This window comes from Heloderma suspectum, chromosome 12 (assembly GCF_057233095.1).
Source record: "Heloderma suspectum isolate Gila_16-S chromosome 12, 16-S_ref, whole genome shotgun sequence".
Taxonomy (NCBI): Eukaryota; Metazoa; Chordata; class Lepidosauria; order Squamata; family Helodermatidae; genus Heloderma; species Heloderma suspectum.
In genome coordinates, this window is record NC_139469.1 from 14,969,187 (window position 1) to 14,988,376 (window position 19,190).

General features: G+C 44.1%; 1 protein-coding gene across 3 annotated transcripts in view; it reads left to right on the forward strand.

The window, feature by feature from the left end:
* Positions 1–310: 310 nt before the first annotated feature.
* CCZ1 (CCZ1 vacuolar protein trafficking and biogenesis associated) overlaps positions 311–19,190 on the forward strand; it is a 30,008-nt gene continuing 11,128 nt past the window's right edge. For all 3 annotated transcript variants that reach the window (XR_014785545.1, XM_084818477.1, XM_084818478.1), the window contains exons 1-11: positions 311–640; positions 2,149–2,246; positions 3,180–3,273; positions 5,563–5,637; positions 9,226–9,273; positions 10,556–10,639; positions 12,201–12,376; positions 16,592–16,673; positions 16,935–16,996; positions 17,278–17,389; positions 18,541–18,574. Coding sequence is in view for 2 of the 3 variants with exons in the window: in XM_084818477.1 (XP_084674603.1) it covers positions 527–640; positions 2,149–2,246; positions 3,180–3,273; positions 5,563–5,637; positions 9,226–9,273; positions 10,556–10,639; positions 12,201–12,376; positions 16,592–16,673; positions 16,935–16,996; positions 17,278–17,389; positions 18,541–18,574 (979 nt within the window). In the remaining variant the exon portion in view is untranslated. The remainder of the gene's footprint in view (positions 641–2,148; positions 2,247–3,179; positions 3,274–5,562; positions 5,638–9,225; positions 9,274–10,555; positions 10,640–12,200; positions 12,377–16,591; positions 16,674–16,934; positions 16,997–17,277; positions 17,390–18,540; positions 18,575–19,190) is intronic.

Below are 19,190 nucleotides of genomic sequence, written 5' to 3' on the forward strand. Positions count from 1 at the left end.
GCCCGCGAGGGGGCAGAAGCGGGGGCGAGGGGGCCGGCCCGGCCCGCGAGGGGGCAGAAGCGGGGGCGAGGGGGCCGGCCCGGCCCGCGAGGGGGCAGAAGCGGGGGCGAGGGGGCCGGCCCGGCCCGCGAGGGGGCAGAAGCGGGGGCGAGGGGGCCGGCCCGGCCCGCGAGGGGGCAGAAGCGGGGGCGAGGGGGCCGGCCCGGCCCGCGAGGGGGCAGAAGCGGGGCGAGGGGGCCGGCCCGGCCCGCGAGGGGGAAAGGAGGGGCGGGCAGGCCAGGCCAGGCCCAGTCGGCGCCGCTTCCCTTCCGGGGCGGAGGAGGAAGTGTGGGCGAGAGGGGGACGGTGCCCGTAGGTAGGCCGTGAGGGAGCCGGCCGGCTGGCTGGCTGACTGCCTGCTAGGTCGGTCGGTCGGTCGGTCGGTGCCGTCGGCGACGGGCCCGGAGCTGCGCCCTCCTCCCCCCGCTCCCGATGGTGCGCGGCGACCGAGGCAGCCGGCCCCGGGCGCAATCCCTTCAGGCCCAGGATGGCGGCGGCGGCGGCGGCCACGGCCGGGGGAGCCGGGCAGGAGAAGCTGCTGGCGCCGGCCCTGCTCAGCTTCTTCATCTACAACCCGCGGCTGGGGCCCAAGGAGGGGGAGGTAAAGGCCTGGCGGGCGGGCGGGCGGGCGGGCCTTGGGTGGGGGGCGCGAAGAGGCGCCCCCGCCTGAGGGGAAGCCTGGAGGGGGCGTGTCGGGCTCTGGAGGGAGGGCAGGCGGACCTGCATTTCGTGGGCTTAAACAGAGTTCTGGGGCACGTTAATGAATGACAGGAGGCCGCCTGCATGAGATGCATGGCAAAGAGCGAGCATATATATGCGTGTGCGCGCAGAGGGGGCTGCTCTTTTTAGGGAGCCATCCTGTGCGTGTGCAGACGGAGAAAGGGCCTACAACTCCCAGCATCCCCCAGCCAGCCACGCTAGCTGAGGAATGCTGGGGGTTGTAGGACTTGTTTTTGTCTGCACATGCATAGGATTGCGCCCTAAGTTGCTTTATGTCCTGCCTTTCTCTCTCTCAATCTCTGTGTGTGTGTGTATTATATTGCTGATGGCTAAAGTTGTGTGTATATGTGCATGCGTGTCTCTGCTGCCCGTTTATATGTTCGTATTTTAAACTGATTTTATGTTATGTACTATGCTGTGTTTTAAGGTTTTTAATTTCTGTAAACCACCCAGAGAGGTTTGGCTCTTGGGCGGCATAGAAATGTTATATATGGAATGGAAATGAAATGAAATATATACGGAGAGAGAGGAGAGAGAATGTGTGCGTGTGTTGGGGGTGTGTGTGTTTATTTTATTTTTATTATAAATGCCTGGAGGAGAAGGCTATCAATGGCTCCTAGTTTTGACGGCTATGTGATCCCTCCAGTACCAGAGGCAGTGAGCCTTTGTACACCAGTTGCTGGGGAGCATGGGTGGGAGGGTGCTGTCGCCCTCGTACCCTGCTTCTGGGTTCTTGGTTGACAGCTGGTTGGCCTCTGTGTGAACAGAATGCCGGACTAGATGGACCCTTGGCCTGATCCAGCATGGCTCTTAAGTTCTTATTTATTTATGTCCCAGCTTTCTATTCAGAGGGGGGGGGAGAGAATGATAGGGGGTTATTTATTGTTTTATTTGTTTAAGATGCTTTATATCCTGTCTTTATGTTAAGAGAGAGAGCGCACACTCAAAACTGCTAACAATAAATTCATAACACAAGTTAATAATGGATTCAAACATCTCCAATAAGGTCAGAGTAGACATAAAAGAGGACAGTTGTGGAAATTTCTATATTGGCTGTGGGAAATGTTGGATGAGGAAATGTTTGGGTCCAAATCAGCTACCCTTTGGCGTCTTTGCCTGTGAGACACATCCCATTTCTTAAATATCTCTCTCATAGATGCGTGACAGTGGAATGCACACGGGGTTGGGCAGAGAGAGAATCTTTTAAGATTCAGCATAATATCTGTTGTAAAGATGCTGTTTTAGATATATAAATTGGATTAAGACATAATGAAATTGCAAGACATTGCAAAGATTGGGGTGTCAGGACTTCACATTTCGAGATGTTCATTCAAGCTTTTTTTTTTGTATATTTTTATTAATCATTGCTGTTTACTTCTCTAACTTCAGGAAGAAAAAAAGATTCTCTTTTATTACCCAAATGAAGTAGAAAAGAATGAAAAAATTAGAAGTGTTGGATTATGTGAAGCCATAGTGCAGTTCACAAGGTATTAAGTTCCACATGTTTGCATATCCCATTTATTTATTGGTAGCATAAAACTTACTACGTTCTTTTCAGAAAGTTCCAAAAAAGCGCCTTGCCTGAATGGCTAGAAAATTCAGCATCATAAACTTGTCAGTTGTTGGGCCATCACCAATTTGAAAAGGTCCTAGCCAACTGATCGTACAGGTTTTAACTTGACAATATTTATTTATTACATTTATAGCTTAGCTTGCTTCTAATGAGCTCAAGGAAACATACATGGTTCCCTCTTCCCATTTTATCCTCACAGCAAGCTTATGAGGTAGGTTAGACTGAGAGAGGACTAGCCCAAAGTTGCCCGATGAGTTTCATGACTGAGTTGGGATTTGAACCTGGACTTCCCCTGTCCTAGTCCAACAATTTAACTGCATTGATGTCAAATGTCACTTTAAGCCAGGAATCATGGCTTAATAAACGACGGTGGGAATGAGAAGTGTTTGCTCCTGCTTTGTACCTCCCTTTGTGTGAGCAGGTAAACCAAGAAAGGGTAGCTTTGTGCTAATTCTGAACCTCTGATTATGGTTAAATGTGCCCAAACAAGCCAAGATTCTTAAGCCAACTTTAAAGCTGGCTTTTGATTAAATCTGCCTGTTGGTAAAACCAATAGTTCTGAATCGAGAAGTATGCTTCCTTTGTTTTTAGTTGATGCATATAATCTGTTGCAGCAGGCACCATCTAAGAAGAGGCATTTCTCCTGTGTGTGAGAGAAGGTACCAGCCACTTGCAGTTTCTAGAAATTGCTGTTAATTCATTGGGGCACCTTTTTAGATGATTGTATGCTTTAAAAAAAATCTATTAATCTAACCTAATAATCCATAAAAAATTGCTGTCCTAGTTCATAGTTAAGTGAAAATGCCATATGTCTGAAATGTTCGTTCATATAATATTTCTCCCTTAGGACCTTTAGTCCTACAAAACCTGCAAAATCCCTCCATACTCAGAAGAACAGACAGTTCTTCAATGAACCTGAAGAAAATTTCTGGATGGTTATGGTATATAAATGCATGATACTATTCTATGACACATTCTGTTAGGACTTCTTAAAGCTGTTTTGAATATTCCAAAGGGGGGGGAGAACAATTTGTTAATAATTATTATTTGTTTAAAGCATTTTTGCCCCTCTGCCACCAAAAATGCCCCCAGAGCACCTCACAGATCGATTACAAACTTAGAGACAGAGATTGTCTTGTTTTTTAATCTAAAAGACATGACACAAAAATAAAAGGGTGGGGAGGGAGAAGGAAAAAACAGACTTGAGCACCAGTTCGTATAGCTACAGTTCTTCCAACAGCCAGCTGGGATGGAAATGGATCAGGTAGCATGATGGAATGGTTATTGCTCGGGGAAAGTTGAAGGAGAGCCAATGGCACTTGGTGTCTTGGCAGATCTAATAGAATATCCCTGCTTCCCTCTCTCCCTCTGCTCTGCAGGCTGATGGAAGGCCTGCTGCTTCTAGCTTACAGCTGAGGGAGCTCTGTGGCCAAGCAGAGATATGAATCTAGATTTTCCATGTCCAGATTTTGACAATTGCACTGCTCTGGCTCCCTTCTGAAAGGATGATATGAAACTATATGCACTGAATATAGTGCTGTTTCATAGATGGAATGGTGGGAGGGGAAAGTTTGAAACAATGTTATTATTGCAGTTATTGTTATTCTTTTATGTCCTGCTTTTCTCTAAATATTTATACTCAGAACTGCCTACAGAACAGAAAAAGAACAAAATCAATTATAATAGGAAACAATAAAACATCAAAATAAGCAATAAAATCAGACTATTAAAACTGTAAACTGCAGCATTCATCTAAATCCAGATAAAAGATTAAAGTACTAAACATTAAAATCTGGTTTAAACAAGCAGATTTTCAAAGACCACTTAAAAGCAGGAAAAGAAAGAGCCCAATATATCTCCTCAGGGCAGGCATACCAGAGTTTGGCACCACCACCAAAAAGGCCCGACCTTTTTGCCTTTCCATCATACCTCCAGTAGAGACAGGGCAGAGAGCAGGGCCAAATTTAAGGTTCAGGCACTATGGGAGAAGGAGGTCCTGGAGATAATTTCATCCTAAGCCAGCCTTCCTCAACAGCCAGCCTATCCAACACATTTTTATTTTATTAAATTTGGGTGGTGCTAGGTTGGGAGAGGTTGTTATAGGTCATTAAGAGCTGTGTGGATTAACACCAGCACTTTAAATCAAGCCTGGAAATGGATAACCAACCAGTGTTGTTGGTACAATGCAGATTTTAAGAAATCACCTACAAATGCCTTTCACTGTTTCTCAGTGACAAGGTAACCTTAAAGTAGGTACAGAACGCGGCGGCTTGCCTGATTAAAGGCAGCCGGCGGCAAGATCACATCACTGCAGTGCTGAAGGAGTTGCACTGGTTACTAGTTGTTTTCCAGGCCAAATTCAAGGTGTTGGTTTTGACCTTTAAAACCCTATATGGTTCCGGCCCAGCCTATCTTAAGGAGCGCCTCCAGCAACACCAGACAGGCCGCTTAACAAGATCAGCCTCGGATGGCCTTCTCTCTGTCCCATCAGCCAGGACAGCTAGACTGGTGGGGACGAGGGAGAGGGCCTTTTCTGTGGTGGCCCCCACTCTGTGGAACTCCCTCCCTAAGGAACTCCGTCATGCCCCCTCTTTAATGAGCTTCCGCCATGCATTAAAAACGTGGTTGTTCAGGCAGGCATTTGGGGTGGGTTAGGGTATTTTAGAAAATGTTTTTATTGTAGAATTTTATTGTTTTAAACTGTTTTATTATATGTTGTGCATCGCCCAGAGTGGCTGGGTGACCAGCCAGATGGGCGATTAATAAACTTAATAAAATAAATAAATAACCTTAAAGTAGGATTCTATTTTTTAAAAAGGAATGGCATCTTCAATTAATTGTTGTTTTTATTCTTTGGATATATATTTGGGTGTAGGAGTGACTGAAATTAAGTTCTTTTCCTATTAACAGGTAGTTTGGCTTTAAATGAACAAGCTGTTAGGTGACTGAGGCTGCAGTCTTATTCCCACTTACCTAGCTGTAAGACCCATTGAACTCAATAGCATTTACTTCTGAGTAGATGTAGAATTGTGTAGTTAGGCTGCTGTCCTATGCACACTTTCCTTGGAGTAAGCCATTGAATACAGTGAGACTTCCAGGTAAACATGCCTAGAATTGCACTGTTGGACGTGTTTTGTCTTTGATTCTCCTTCACTGTATGATTGATCTCTGAAGATGACACCAGCAGCTCTAAATGAATAAACAATGCCTGTTTTTGTTCCACTTTCAAGGTTGTACGAAATCCCATCATAGAAAAACACAAAGATGGCAAACCAGTTGTTGAGTATCAAGAAGAAGAGTTACTGGTAGTAACTTACTGTTGTTTCTCAGTACTTAAGAATATTATAAGCATTGTCTTCTGATCTAATAAATCTAATGCGACCTCATTTTGTTTAGAACAACAGGACTGTGGTTTCCATAGGTTTAAATTAATATACAGTTGTATGAAAACTATGATGAATTCAGCTAATAAGTTCATTTGCATAACCATACCTTTGGTGTCATCATTTATTTATTTTTATTAGTAGCAGCTATCTTCCAAGTGCTGATGCAAACCAGAATGTGTTTTATTTATAACAATACAGTGGGAAAAGACTAGCCCTCAAAAGTTTTTAAAAACGAGATGAGTGAAATTATATTTCACGATACTGAAGAATAAAGACAGCTCAGAGGAGGAGTGTTGGAACTAAGGACTAAACTGTCACACATCTGAGATGATGGATTGGGTGGTACTCAGATTCAAAGCAGTGGCCACGAGCAAAGCAGTTGTGTACACCTGACCTTTGAATTGTGTGGTAAATAATACTAGAGAAAGCGGACAGGGAGAATTTCCCTTCCCTCTTGCACCATGCTAGAACTCGGGGTCACCCAAGGCAATAGATGGGCAGTAGACTGTAATGAGATATAAACAAAGTACTACTTAGCAGAGGGGTGTTGAACCCCAGGCCTGCAAGCCTCATCTGGCCTGCCTGGTGTCTCAGTTTGGCCCTTTGGGGTTCCCCGGGCACCACCCTTTTTCTCCCCAGCGACCTGTCTTTCAGTGGTTTCCTGGCTTTTGTACTCCCCCCCCCTTTTTTTAATAGTTTGAAATCTGTTTCTTAAAGCTTCGGTACCGAGAGCAAGAGCTAAAACCTACAATATGCTGGTAGTTCAGGAATTTCAGACCCTCCCACCACTGGAATGCAGCCTCTAAGAGCTTCTCCCCAACTTAGTAAAGTGTGTAATAAATGTATGGAATTCATGACCCCAAAAGATGGTGATGTCCACTGGCTTAGATGGCAAAGGACAGGTCTGGCAGTGCCTGTGCGCCATCATGGGTAAATGGAACGTCCAGGCCAAGGTGGGGCACAGTGGAGAAGGCTTGTGGGCTTCCTATAGGCATCTGGCTGGCCGGCCGCTGTAGGAACAAGATGCTGTACCACAGGGTGTCAAACCCCTTTCAGCCTGATGGCCAAATTCCATTTCAGAGAAGCTCTCAGCGGTCGTGTTCCAGCAGTGGTGGTGGGACGAAGGCAAACAGGCAGAGGAATATCAGAAGCTGCCCTATACCAAGCCAGACCATTGGTGCATCTAGCCCAGTATTGGCCACCCTGACTGGCAGCTGCTTTCCTGTGTCTCAGGCAGGAATATTTCCAGCCCTACCCAGAGACACCGGGGATTGAACCTGGGACCCACAGCATGTGCTCTGCCACTGAGCCACAGGGCTTCCCTCAGGGGCAGGGCCCAAACCTCCCATAATACCAGCATATTTGAGTGAAGAACTCTTGCTGCCAGCAACTCAGCCTTAGGAGAGACATTTCAACCTTTTAGAATGGGGGGAAAACATGTAAAAGCCAGGAAACCACCAAACAGTCAGGGGAAAGGGAGTGGGACATGGGTGTGTGGCCTTCTGGGGAACCCAAGAGGGTTGGATTTGACCCGCAGGTCTGAGGTTCAACACTGTTGTGTACTTGAAGGCCTTTGGTCTGATCTAACAGGGCTGCTCTTCTCTAATAGAAAAGCAGCATTACTCTATATAGCCAGGCTGATAATGTTGGCTAAGAAATCAGGCAACTGGTGAAAACCAGGAGGCGAAAGTCCAGTTTTGCAATAGCTCCGTTTTGTGCCTTGTGGCTCTCCTGTCCCACCTGCTTCCAACGTGCCCTATTTGGATCATGCCAGGATAAAGCAATTGTGCCCTCTGCATCCTATCCGCTCACCTGCCCAGATGATGGCTCAGGTGAAGCTTAGTTGATGCAGGAATTACGACCCACACACAGTACACCTGGCTGCAGCTGGAAAAGTGTGAACTAGCCCAAAACAAACTCTTGGTCCTCAGGAGAGCCTTTTGATCTTTTCTCGTGTGTGGCATTTCTCTAGCTCCCAAATGTATCCTTGGCACTGAGGTCTTCAATGCTGTGGGGCTATTTTTCTTGTATGTCTCTGCAAAGAAAAGCAGTTTAGATGATGGTGCCAAAGGGTTGGATTCAGACTACGTCACACTTTAGTCCCATTGAAATCAAGTGTGTCTAACAGTGCAGTCCTATGCATGTCTACTCAGAGGTTGGTCCCACTAGATTTGGTGGGGCTTACTTCTAGGTAAATGAGTATGGGATTGCAGCCTTGCCTAGTCTGAATTCAACTACTTGTTTGTTACCCTTTTTCACAAAAGTTTGATTTTTTATTTTTTTAGACAGCAGCAGACAGTGATGATGGTAGTTTTCTGTACTTGCTCAAGTTCTCCTTCAAAATAACTTTTCATTGACACCAAATGGTGACTTTGTATGTAATTTTAGAGAAAAACTGAATGAACCTCACACTTTCAAAAACCAAAATCAGAGCTGGTGATTAACTTAGAGCTATGACTACGCTGAGAAGCAAATAATGTGTTTTCTAGAAAATAAGCCAGTTTCATATGAGATTATGTAGGACAGCTTTTCCAAGCCTCCAGTGGGCATGCTGGCAGGAGATGATGGGAGTTGTAGTGCAACACATCTGGCAGCCCCATGTTGGGGAAGGCTGATATATGGCCATATATGGGCCAGTCAAAATATTTTTATTTGTAGAATCATAGAATAGTAGGGTTGGAAGGGGCCTACAAGGCCATCGAGTCCAACCCCCTGCTCAATGCAGGAATCCAAGTCAGAGCATCCCTGACAGATGGCTGTCCAGCCTCGTCTTGAATGCCTCCAGTGTGGGAGAGACCACCACCTCCTTAGGTAATGGGTTCCATTGTCGTATTGCTCTGACAGTCAGGAAGTTTTTCCTGATGTTCAGCCGGAATCTGGCTTCCTGTAACTTGAGCCCATTATTCCATGTCCAGCACCCTGGGATGATCAAGAAGAGATCCTGGCCTTCCTCTCTGTGACAACCTTTCAAGTACTTGAAGAGCGCTATCATATCTCCCCTCAGTCTTCTCTTGTCAAGGCTAAACATGCCCAGTTCTTTCAGTCTCTCTTCATAGGGCTTTGTTTCCAGTCCCCTGATCATCTTTGTTGCCCTCCTCTGAACCCTCTCCAGTTTGTCTGCATCCTTCTTCACGTGTGGTGCCCAGAGCTGGACACAGTACTCCAGATGAGGCCTAACCAGTGCTGAGTAGAGGGGAACTAGTACTTCCCGGGATTTGGAAGCTATGCTTCTATTAATGCAGCCCAAAAGAGCATTGGCCTTTTTTGCAGCCACATCACATTGTTGGCTCATATTCAGCTTGTGATCGACAACCATTCCAAGATCCTTCTCGCTTGTAGTGTTGTGGAGCCACGTATCCCCCATCTTGTAACTGTGCATTTGGTTTCTTTTTCCTAGGTGCAGAACTTGGCATTTATCCCCATTAAATGTCGTTCTGTTGTTTTCTGCCCAGCGCTCCAGTCTATCCTACTCATGTAGTAATGCTTTGGTTTCTGTGTCTCTTACAGGACAAAGTTTATAGTTCAGTGTTACAGCAGTGTTATAACATGTACAAGGTACGTTTTTAATGTGAATTTTGTCAGTTTTCAAAGCTTCCTAACTAAACCTGATCTGACTCTTTGCATCACAGAAAGCCCTTCTCCAAAGTTTGGGCAGCAAAAAGATCTCTTCAGGGCTGAGTATTTATTTATTCCATTTATATACAAGGTCTCTGTCAGTGCACTCATGGCAGTACATAGGTAAAAAGAATGGCTTACAATCTAAGAGATATATTACAGGAGGAAAAAGGAATAGGGAGGGAAGTATGGGGGGGAGGGAAGTGCGAACGGGGGGTGGAGGGAAGCAAATTCAGGTGTTACTGAAACTGCAAGAAACCGTTCTGGGAGGGGAAGAATCAAATGGCAGTCCCAGTCAAGCAAGTGGAAGGGGTCTCATCCTCTTAAAAGTGGTGGCAATATTGACATTTTCTGTGAACATCAAATTCATGCTCTCCGTTTTGAAAAGGATTGTTGTCGTTAGCTGTCCATTGGCTGGATACAACTTTAATTTTTATGTAGTCCAGTGTATATTTTATTCCTCTTAATTGCTGCCCCTTGAGATCGCATTGAGACACTGGTTGGGATCCAAAAAGGTACTTCTAATGCACCCAAATACTTGGGTGTGCCTCGTGGTGTTTTTTTGCTTTGGAGTGAAGATGCACCACCCCATCCCAACCCCCGATGCTTCATCGCAAAGAGCTTTTGAAAGTCTTCTCCATTGCAACAATGGCTTGCCATATGGCACAGCGGAGTAGAGGAAACCAAAAGCCCTCTCTGTCATGTTGACCGTTGGATCCTACTTTGGACCATGGTAGTGCTACATGAATAAGCCTTTAGGGACCATTGTGTTTCATCTTCCCCTCAAATGCTGTGATTTCCTTCCTTCCTTCCTTCCTGGTTTGTGGCAACCCACAGCTTGTCGTTTCATTCAGAGCTGCAAGCTACTGTTTGTGCTTGCCCTGAAAAACTAGTCTACCAATTGGACAAATGTACATCTATGTTGGCACCCAGTCATGTAAACTCTTACCCATATGCGTATTTGTTTCTATTTGCATTGTTTGCATTATATGCTAGTTGGGCAAGGAGAATATCATAGGCTACTAATCAGAAATACGGTGCTTCGCCTCAATTGTAACCCTCCTGTAAGCAAATTGCTGAACACTCTGCAGCCTTATTACTCCTAAAGGATCTGAAACTGGAATTACAGGACTAGTAATTGCATCTTGATGAACAGGTGTGCTTGTAATGACTCAATTTCCCAACAGGTGTTTTTTTTTTCCTTCCTCAATATAATCATTAGCTTTTTAATGGTACATTCCAAAAAGCCATGGAAGATGGAGGTGCACGCGTTCTGAAAGACAGATTAGAGAAATTTTTCCATCGGGTAAGTTATTTTTATTGTCCGAGCAACAAGAGTGTGTTAGGATTGGGCAGCTTGTTCAGCGCTTGGAGACCATGTTGGGAAAATGTAATGATTTAGAACGGTGATTTTTCAGACTGTCCTGGGGGGACTCTGGGGTTTCTCAGGGTTCATAAGAACATGATCGATGCTGGATCAAACCAAAGGCCTATCTAGTCCAGCATGCTGCTCGTGCAGTGGCCAACCACACGCCCCCATGGGAAGCCCACTAGAAGGGCATGAGTGCAACAGCACCCTCCTGCCTGTGCTCCCCAGCAAGTTGTATACAGAGGCTTACGGCCTCCAATACTGGAGGTAATATCTAGTCAACATGTCTAGTAGCTATTGATAGCCTTATCCTCTGTGAATTTGTCGAATCCCCTGTTAAAGCCACCCATGTTGGTGGCCGTCTTTACACCTTGTGATAACAAATTCCATACTTTCATTATGCACTGTGTGAAGGGCTTCCTTTTATCTGTCCTGAATCTGCACCTTCCCGAAGGCTCCGAAAGCAGTCATGCCTTGCTGTAAAAACTTCGGAATCCTTTTTTTAGAAAGGTATAGCCAATCCACCAACACGATTTTGAAGTGGCCTATTTTTGCTTACTCCCGAATCCCCTGCACCTACTTAGTACTGGGGGCGAGATGTAAGTCTTTTGCTTTCATGGGTGAGGCTAAAAACATGTTAAAAACCGTGGCGCTTTAAAAAAATATATGTGAATATGACTAATGTGGCGTACAACATAAAGAACCATTTTATTTTTATTCATACGATCGCTAGAAATGTGGTTGTTACATTCCAGTGATGTGTAAGACTGGAATCTTCCTGTTCTTTTTTTAAAGACACGGCTTTGAAGGAGAACGTTATTGTTGCTGATCAGGTTCCCACCTTAAAGAAACATAACGTCCTGGTCTTTCACTTGGGACCATGGCCACTAGTGCATTGGAAAATGGTGGTCGTGGCATTTCTGCGAGTGCAAAGACATTCATATTTTGAATATTCATAATGCAAGTCAGTGAGATCTTATCACTCAGATGTGTAAAATACATCTGTTTTATTGTCTGTGGTGAAAGTGCAATTCGTCATGGTCTGTGCATTGGGGGGCTATAGTGTTCAAACGTAACAACCAATCATAGCTTATATCATGGCTTATTTACTAACGGGTTTGTACAAAGTGACAGTTTTCTTAGTTCAGACAACTGGGAAACTGCAGTTTAGAACAGGAGTAGGCAATTTGTGGTCCTCCAGATATTTTGACCTACAACTCTCCCCATCCTTCACTGTGCTGGCCAGGGCTGATGGGAGTTATAAGCCAAAACATCTGGAGGCCACAGGTTGCCCACCCCTGATTTAGAACAAACCAGGAATTGAAAACTTAAATCTCTTTCCCCTTACCCGCAATAGGTGAGGGGATGCAAGCCAAAGGCTTGTTCCAGATTATGCTTGTAACAACAAACTATGGTTTGTTGCTACATCTGCTGAAGCAGGCTACTATGTTAACCCAAAGACAATCTTTCATATAATTTTCCTCCGTTTATTCTTCAGTACTTGCAAACGCTTCATTTACAGTCATGTGACCTGCTGGATGTTTTTTGTGGAATCAGCTTCTTTCCACTGGATAAAATGACTTACTTGAAAATTCAGTCATTCATCAATAAGATGGAAGAAAGTTTGAGCATAGTCAAATATACTGCTTTTCTCTACAATGATCAACTCATTTGGTAGGTACCAGAATTAATGCAATAATCTGAGAGAGGGCTGATTTACACACACACGCACACATGCACATGGTGGGATACAGGAGCAAGTCTTGGGCTTGTGCATATACCCCACTCAACCATGAAGGTCACTGGGTGACCTTCAGCTAGTGCAAGGGTTGGCAACTTGTGGCCCTCCAGATGTTTTGGTCTATAACTCCCTTGATCCCTCACCTTTGGCTATGCTAGCTAGGGCTCATGGGAGTTGTAGGCCAACATCTGGAGGGATCCAAGTTGACCTTGCCTGGGCTAATCACTCTCTTTTGAGTGTAACCTACCTCAGGATTGTGGTGAGGATAAAAAATGGTTTGGGAAACCATGGATGCCACCCTGAGCTCCTTGGAGGAAAGGCAGAATACAATTTTTTTTTTTTTTTAAGGGAAGTGGCTTACAGGGCTTCCCATATCATAGGCATGCAAGGTGCATGGATTCGGTCACTAGCTCTGTTTCAGGTGTTTGGTTTGGGGGTGAGTTGGGTGAACTAGAGCAGCAGCAGAAGTAAATATTAATCTGAGATGCTAAAGAAGCTTTCTCCTCTTTCCAATAGATCAGCGCACTTCTGCACATTCAGGACTAGTGAATTTTGAAACTTTTAAGAGCTATGAATATTGCTGAAACAGATCCAGTGCCCTGTCCAGGACATGATTATTTTTTCTAGATTATTAGTTGTGTGCAGTCCACAAATGGAGTTTGTTGATTTCAGATGTACAGGGTTAGCCATGTACCAGCACTTGTCTCTGAAGTTAGAGAATCAGTTTAGTAGCAAGAGAGAGACAGCTCTTTGCAAGTGAAGGAGGATAAATGCAATTTTTTCAGAACCCTTAATCTCTCAAGATCTGGATAATACCCAGCCCCTTGACACACACAATATCATTCTTCAGAGCCTTCAATTTTGAAGGAAAAGATAAATTGAGTGCTTCAAAAATTGGAACAGGGGCATGTTTTCAAGTAATCCAAGCCCCTCTCTGACCATCATGACTTCATTGAGAGAAAATGTTGCGTTTTAAACCGAAACAAAGAAGTGTCCGCAGTTTGCAGCCTCAGTGTAATTTAAACCTGAGAGCTCCCCTTCAGCTGTGTTTGATTTCAGGGTGTTTATTGACATGGCGCAGCTGCACTGGGCATCCAGTTTCATTGGAGTCGCAGTTCAAGGGTTTCCTATTCAAAAGTGATTAAGGAGTCAAGAGAGAATGTGCACCAAGCTTAGGCAAGAAGCAATCTACAGATGACTGCATAAAATAATTACAAATCGGAGAAGGATTGAAATAGCGATTCCTAGATTTGTGTTCCGAAGGTTCTGGATCTTATGACTAGCCAAAGTCTGCTTATAATGTGAATCCAAGTTCAAGACCATTTTTGCGTGCGGGGGGTGCTTTTTCTTCTTAAATCTACTTACTAAGTGTAGCATTAGTTTATAATTTAGAGCTGGCTTCTCCAACCAATGTGTCCACACCTTGGCACCCACCGTTTTCTTTTATTTCTTAAGCTTCTTTTTTTCTGGGGACAATGCCATGCTGCAAAGCAAATGCTGCTCTCCACCACCACATTTATTTGGATTCAAAAGAGTGGTTACGTGCTTTGGAGCTCAGATCCTACTTCTGCCTTATTCTTAGGTTCTTTGCCAAGTTACTTTTCTTATAATCTCATCAGTTTGCCTTCTGGGAAATGAGTGTTTTGTGACTGGTCATGTCCACTCTGGCAGCCATTTTATGAGCACACCCACAACACTCTAAAAATTCCAGATGCGCTGACCCTTGAGACATCCCCTTGTTTGGGGCGCTAATCAACCCTTCCTGAGAAACTGATAATTTGTGGGAATACCTTAAGGTCACATGGAGCTGCTGGAACAGAGGAAGGCTTGAGATGTCTGTACAAAATGTTTGACTGTCTCTGCAGGTTAAAGGTGTATTTTTATGTCAGTCCTCATTCTGTGATTTATGGTCATGGACCCAAAATCATGACACCAAACTTGGATGTGTTAGGTGCATTCATAGATTATATTTAGCGTCCAATATCTTACCAGCAATGTTCATACTGTACAGAAGTCAGTCATTTCTTTCCATGAACAACCTAGAGACCAGAATCTGAGTTTGAGCCATTGACTTTGCAACAAATGATAATGTGAATGCTTTTTTTAAAAACCCACAAGATATCTTTATTTCTTTATTAAATTTCTTTAGAAATCTTTAGAGATCACTATGATTTATCTTTACCTCAAACATAACATATGAGCAAAACATTGTTCAGGACTTGCTGTTGTTTTTTTAATAAACCCATGTAGCTAGGATACAGAACTTGCCCAACGTGACCTCAGCGCATTTGGAACACCTGAACTGTGGCTAGAGCTTCAAAACACAGAAGCAAGTAGCAGTTTAGAGCTGCATCTCTACGTTTGTTTTCCATCTGCTCATTAGCAGGCATTGGTGTAACCACAATTTCTCAATTTGGACATAGCACCAAACCACAGTTAGAATGAGCAGCTGCTGCCCACCCTGCCAGTTGCTGCCTCTTCCAGTTGCCCTGAGACTGCAGAAACGAGGGGGAGAATACCCCTTGCCTTTGCGCGCATGCACGCACATCCCGGTCAAAGGAACCAGGCTGTGTGGTATTGCTGCAATCTGTTGCAAGCTGCCTTGGAGTCATTTGATCCAAAAAGGGGTATAACTCTTCAAAATAAATGAAATACTTAAGCTTCCTCAACCATGTTTTGACATGGCATCTGACTTAAGCCAGCGTCCGTTCTCAGTACATGTCAAGCATTCAACCACGTCCTTCTGTAGAGTAAAGTTGTCAGGGTTCCCCTTATGACCTAGACCCCCTCAGCAACTCCTTAAGGATCTCTTGCCTCCTTAAGTTCCACCTTCCTTCTTTTAAACTTCCCCTTCCCAATAGCGTGGGGTTTAAGCTGTAGACGTGGGGTGATTGACACTCTAGACACAGGATTTAGCCACAACAGTTTACTGATAAGTTAAAGCAAGCAAATCACAACTAAATGTATTTATACAATAGAGCTGAATGATACAAGAGAAAATAAAAGTTGCAAAATGCAAGTTCCTTTACCCTAGCCGCACTTAAGACTTTTCCAGGCTGCTTCTTCGTGCTCTCCATGCTCTGGTCTCTTTGACTCTCCTCTTACTGGCTCTCTCACTCTCTTTTTATACCCTCTTTCCTCAAAAGTGAAAGTACTGTTTCAAACCTGAAGAAATGAAAGTGAACTGGGGAAATGAAACTGAAATTTAACCAGGGAAATGAAACTACTACTCTCAGGGATGCCCCCTCCCAACAAAAACTCCAGGCCTCTAGGCCTGACCTTTTTCTTTTCCTTGCCTCTGTAGGCCTCAAACCTTCACAAAAGTGAATGTCAGTCCTGACCAATGCCCCTGCCAAAAGTTGACAAATAGAAGATGCATACATTAAGGCTGTGAATCGTGACAACTGAAGGTGGAACACTGGACGATTAGATCATTCTCCCTTAACTTGGTGCCCTCCAGATGTGTTGGGCTATAAACCCCATCATTCCCAGCTGGCATGGTCATGCTGACTGGGGATAATGGGAGTTGTAGTCTGGCACAGGTTGGGGGTGGCAACATGTGACCCTCCAGATGTTTTGGCCTACAGCTCCCATGATCCCTCACCATTGACTAAGTAGACTAGGGCTGATGGGAGTTGTGGCTCTCCAGAAGTTTGGGCCTACAAGTGGCGCACCCCTAGTTTAGAGGATGAGTATTCCTTTCAAGCCTAAAATATGCAGGCGTGAAATCACTGCAGTGACTGAGCAATAAATATAAACATGTGCCTTGGATGTGAATCCATGCAACTAGTGCAAGGCACCAGAACAGTGAGTGCTGAGACTTCGACCGGTGTTGTGGGTCTTCTCTTTAAGTTATTTGCTTGTGTTTTCCTTAAATTTTATTAATGATACAGTTCTGATGTGGTAGAGCATATGAGTTGCATCCATAAAGTCCCAGGTGCAATTCCTGGCATCTCCAAATAAAAAGATCTCTGATCGCAGAGCTGAGAAAGATCCTTTTTTGTCTCAGACCTTGGAGAGCTACTACTAGGCTAAAAGGACCAACTGTCTGTCACAGCATGTATAAGGCAGATTAATACGTAACTGCTAACTGTAGTGGACAAGCCTAGTCAACATGTGCTTTAATTTAGTCTTTTTTAACATTCCAGGAGTGGATTGGAACAAGATGACATGAGAATTTTATACAAATATCTCACCACATCTCTGTTTCCAAGGCATATAGAGCCAGAGGTACGTTGTGTGGCTTATCTTTTAATGAAAATGTGCTGTTTTTAGCAGGGAAGTACTTTACTGCTCAACTTTTCTTTTTCTCTTAGGAGAAAAGAAGAGGGTGGATTGCCAGGTTTTGTAAATACTGTAGGGCATCCTTCCCCAACCTTCCAGATGTGTCAGACTACACAACTGGAGGGCATCAGGTTGGGAAAAGCTGCTGTAGGACAATGATGTGGGAGGGAGGAAAAAGACATTATTTAACCATCTCTTTTGTTTCAGTTGGCAGGAAGAGATTCCCCAATACATGCAGAAATACCTGGAAATCTACAGCACTATGGAAGGTAGCTGTTTTTTCATCTCTCATAGTCTTTCTTGCCCCTAGGCCTTGTTTCCATTTATGCAGAAGTAATCCTTTATTTCCCTTCTGACTTCCCTGTTTGATCCATGAATATTGATCAGACCCTGCAGTAAATTAAAAAGCAAGGAAAGGGACAGGCTGGTGGACGCACTGTGTTGTGTCTGCCTATCAGTCTGTTTCCACCTCATAACAATGATTGATCTTTTGTAGGTTAAACTGAAGTCTAATAGTTTGATATGGACCAATCGCATCTTTCCCTTTTAGGTTTCTCACGGGACCTCTGAATCTGAATGATCCAGAAGCAAAATGCAGATTCCCCAAAATATTTGTAAACACAGAGGGTGCTTATGAAGAGCTTCATCTAATTGTATATAAGGTAACTGCCAAATTCTTTCCCATTCACTGTAATATGATGTTACTCTCCAGTTTTTTAATAATAGTATACGTAGAAATCTGTCTTCTGTGAAAGAGTTCCACATCTCTCAGTTCTTGGGGGATGTGACCTAGAGTGTGGCAAACTCCCTACATTAACAGGAAGGACCCTAGAAACTGTCTTGGCTTATCTTAGGTTGTGGGTCTTTGTAAGGTTGCAATCTGGTGCCTGCTTGCTTTGAAGTAAATTGTACTGAAATTGGAAGTTCTTCTGAGCGAGTGTGCATGAAATTGGGCCAGAAATCCTGATTTCCAATTTGCACTGCAGTATTGTTCTGAGAAACCTAGAAAAGCAATAAGTTAACAAAAACATCTAAGAGTAGCCAGCTGTGTTATTCACATTTTTGAAGGGGAGCCTGTCGATGGGACCAGACTTTGAGAACTCATAATTCCAGCAGATGCAGTTGAGCCATAGGTAACTCCAAAAAAGGGTGTTTTTTGCCCATTCTTGATCTTGTCATTGCATGTTGGAAAGCGTGGGGGGAACCCACAATTGCAGAAGGTCTCTGAGCACCAAATAGCACACAAGGAACTCTGGATTGGGTTAAAGTTTATTTCAGATAATGTAGTAGGATGTCAGGCAGTGGTAGAGCATTTATTTTGCAATGTTAAGGTTTCTGATTGGTTCAGTGCACCACTTATTAATGAGTCTAAGGTACTGGGCCTGGAAAAGCACTGGAGAGCTGTATTTGAGACACACTGCCAGTCAGAGGTAAGGAATAGTAGACTAGATGACAAGCTCTTCTTTCCTCACTACTACGCAATCTACAGTAGGTTAGGTCTGGGACGGGGGGACAACAGCTGTTGTTCGAGTGTAACTCCCATCTCCCTGACCATTGCCCATGCTGGCTGGGGCTGATGGATTCCAACAACATCTGGGAGTTGGATTCTAACAACATCTGGAGGCAACAGGTTTCCTACCCCTAGTCTAAAGTACCTTCATATCCTGTGGCACTTCCTCAGACCAAGAGGAATGTCTGCGTACACCAACATTCTTTGCATAAGTAGAAGAAGAGAGCTTAACTCCTAACAGTCAAGCATATCCATGGGACAGAGAAAAGATTGTTCTTATGATAAATCTGTTGTCTCTTGCAGGCCATGAGTGCAGCTGTCTGTTTTATGATTGATGGTGAGTATCAATATTCCTTGAAATAACCTAGGGAGATTTAACTCTTTTTGTCTCTGGTAAATCCTTCTTTCGAATATTCCCCACGGTTTACTTAGGCATTAACTTTGATGGTATATTCCTGGTATGTGGTTTTTCCCAGAATCTTATAATGAAAGCTTTGCTTGATCTGTTTCCTGTATCAGTAAAGTGGAAAAGGACAATATATTTGTTCTTGGGGATTACCAGGGCTCTGCCAAGTATCAAAGGATAAACCTGGATAATGGTAGAGAAAGAGAGAGAGCCCTGACCCTATAAACTTTGTAGTATAAAATTTACTCAAGACCACTGAGTTCAATGAGAGTTGTTCCCGAGTAATTGCACAGAGGACAAGAACTTTCAAAAAAATGTGCCAGCCGCACCCTAGATATTCTTATGCGCAGCATTGTCACTCCTGATTCTCCAGCTGCTTGGAATTAGCAGTACCTTTTGGGGAGTCAGGGCTTCTCGGGTATGAATTTTTGCAGATGTTCTGCCACATTCTGTTCTGCATTTACAGAATCCCAGTGCCTTGAATGTGACAGACAGCTGTATCGTCTCCATTACCCCGTAAATATTTGATATGTTCTCCAAATGGTGT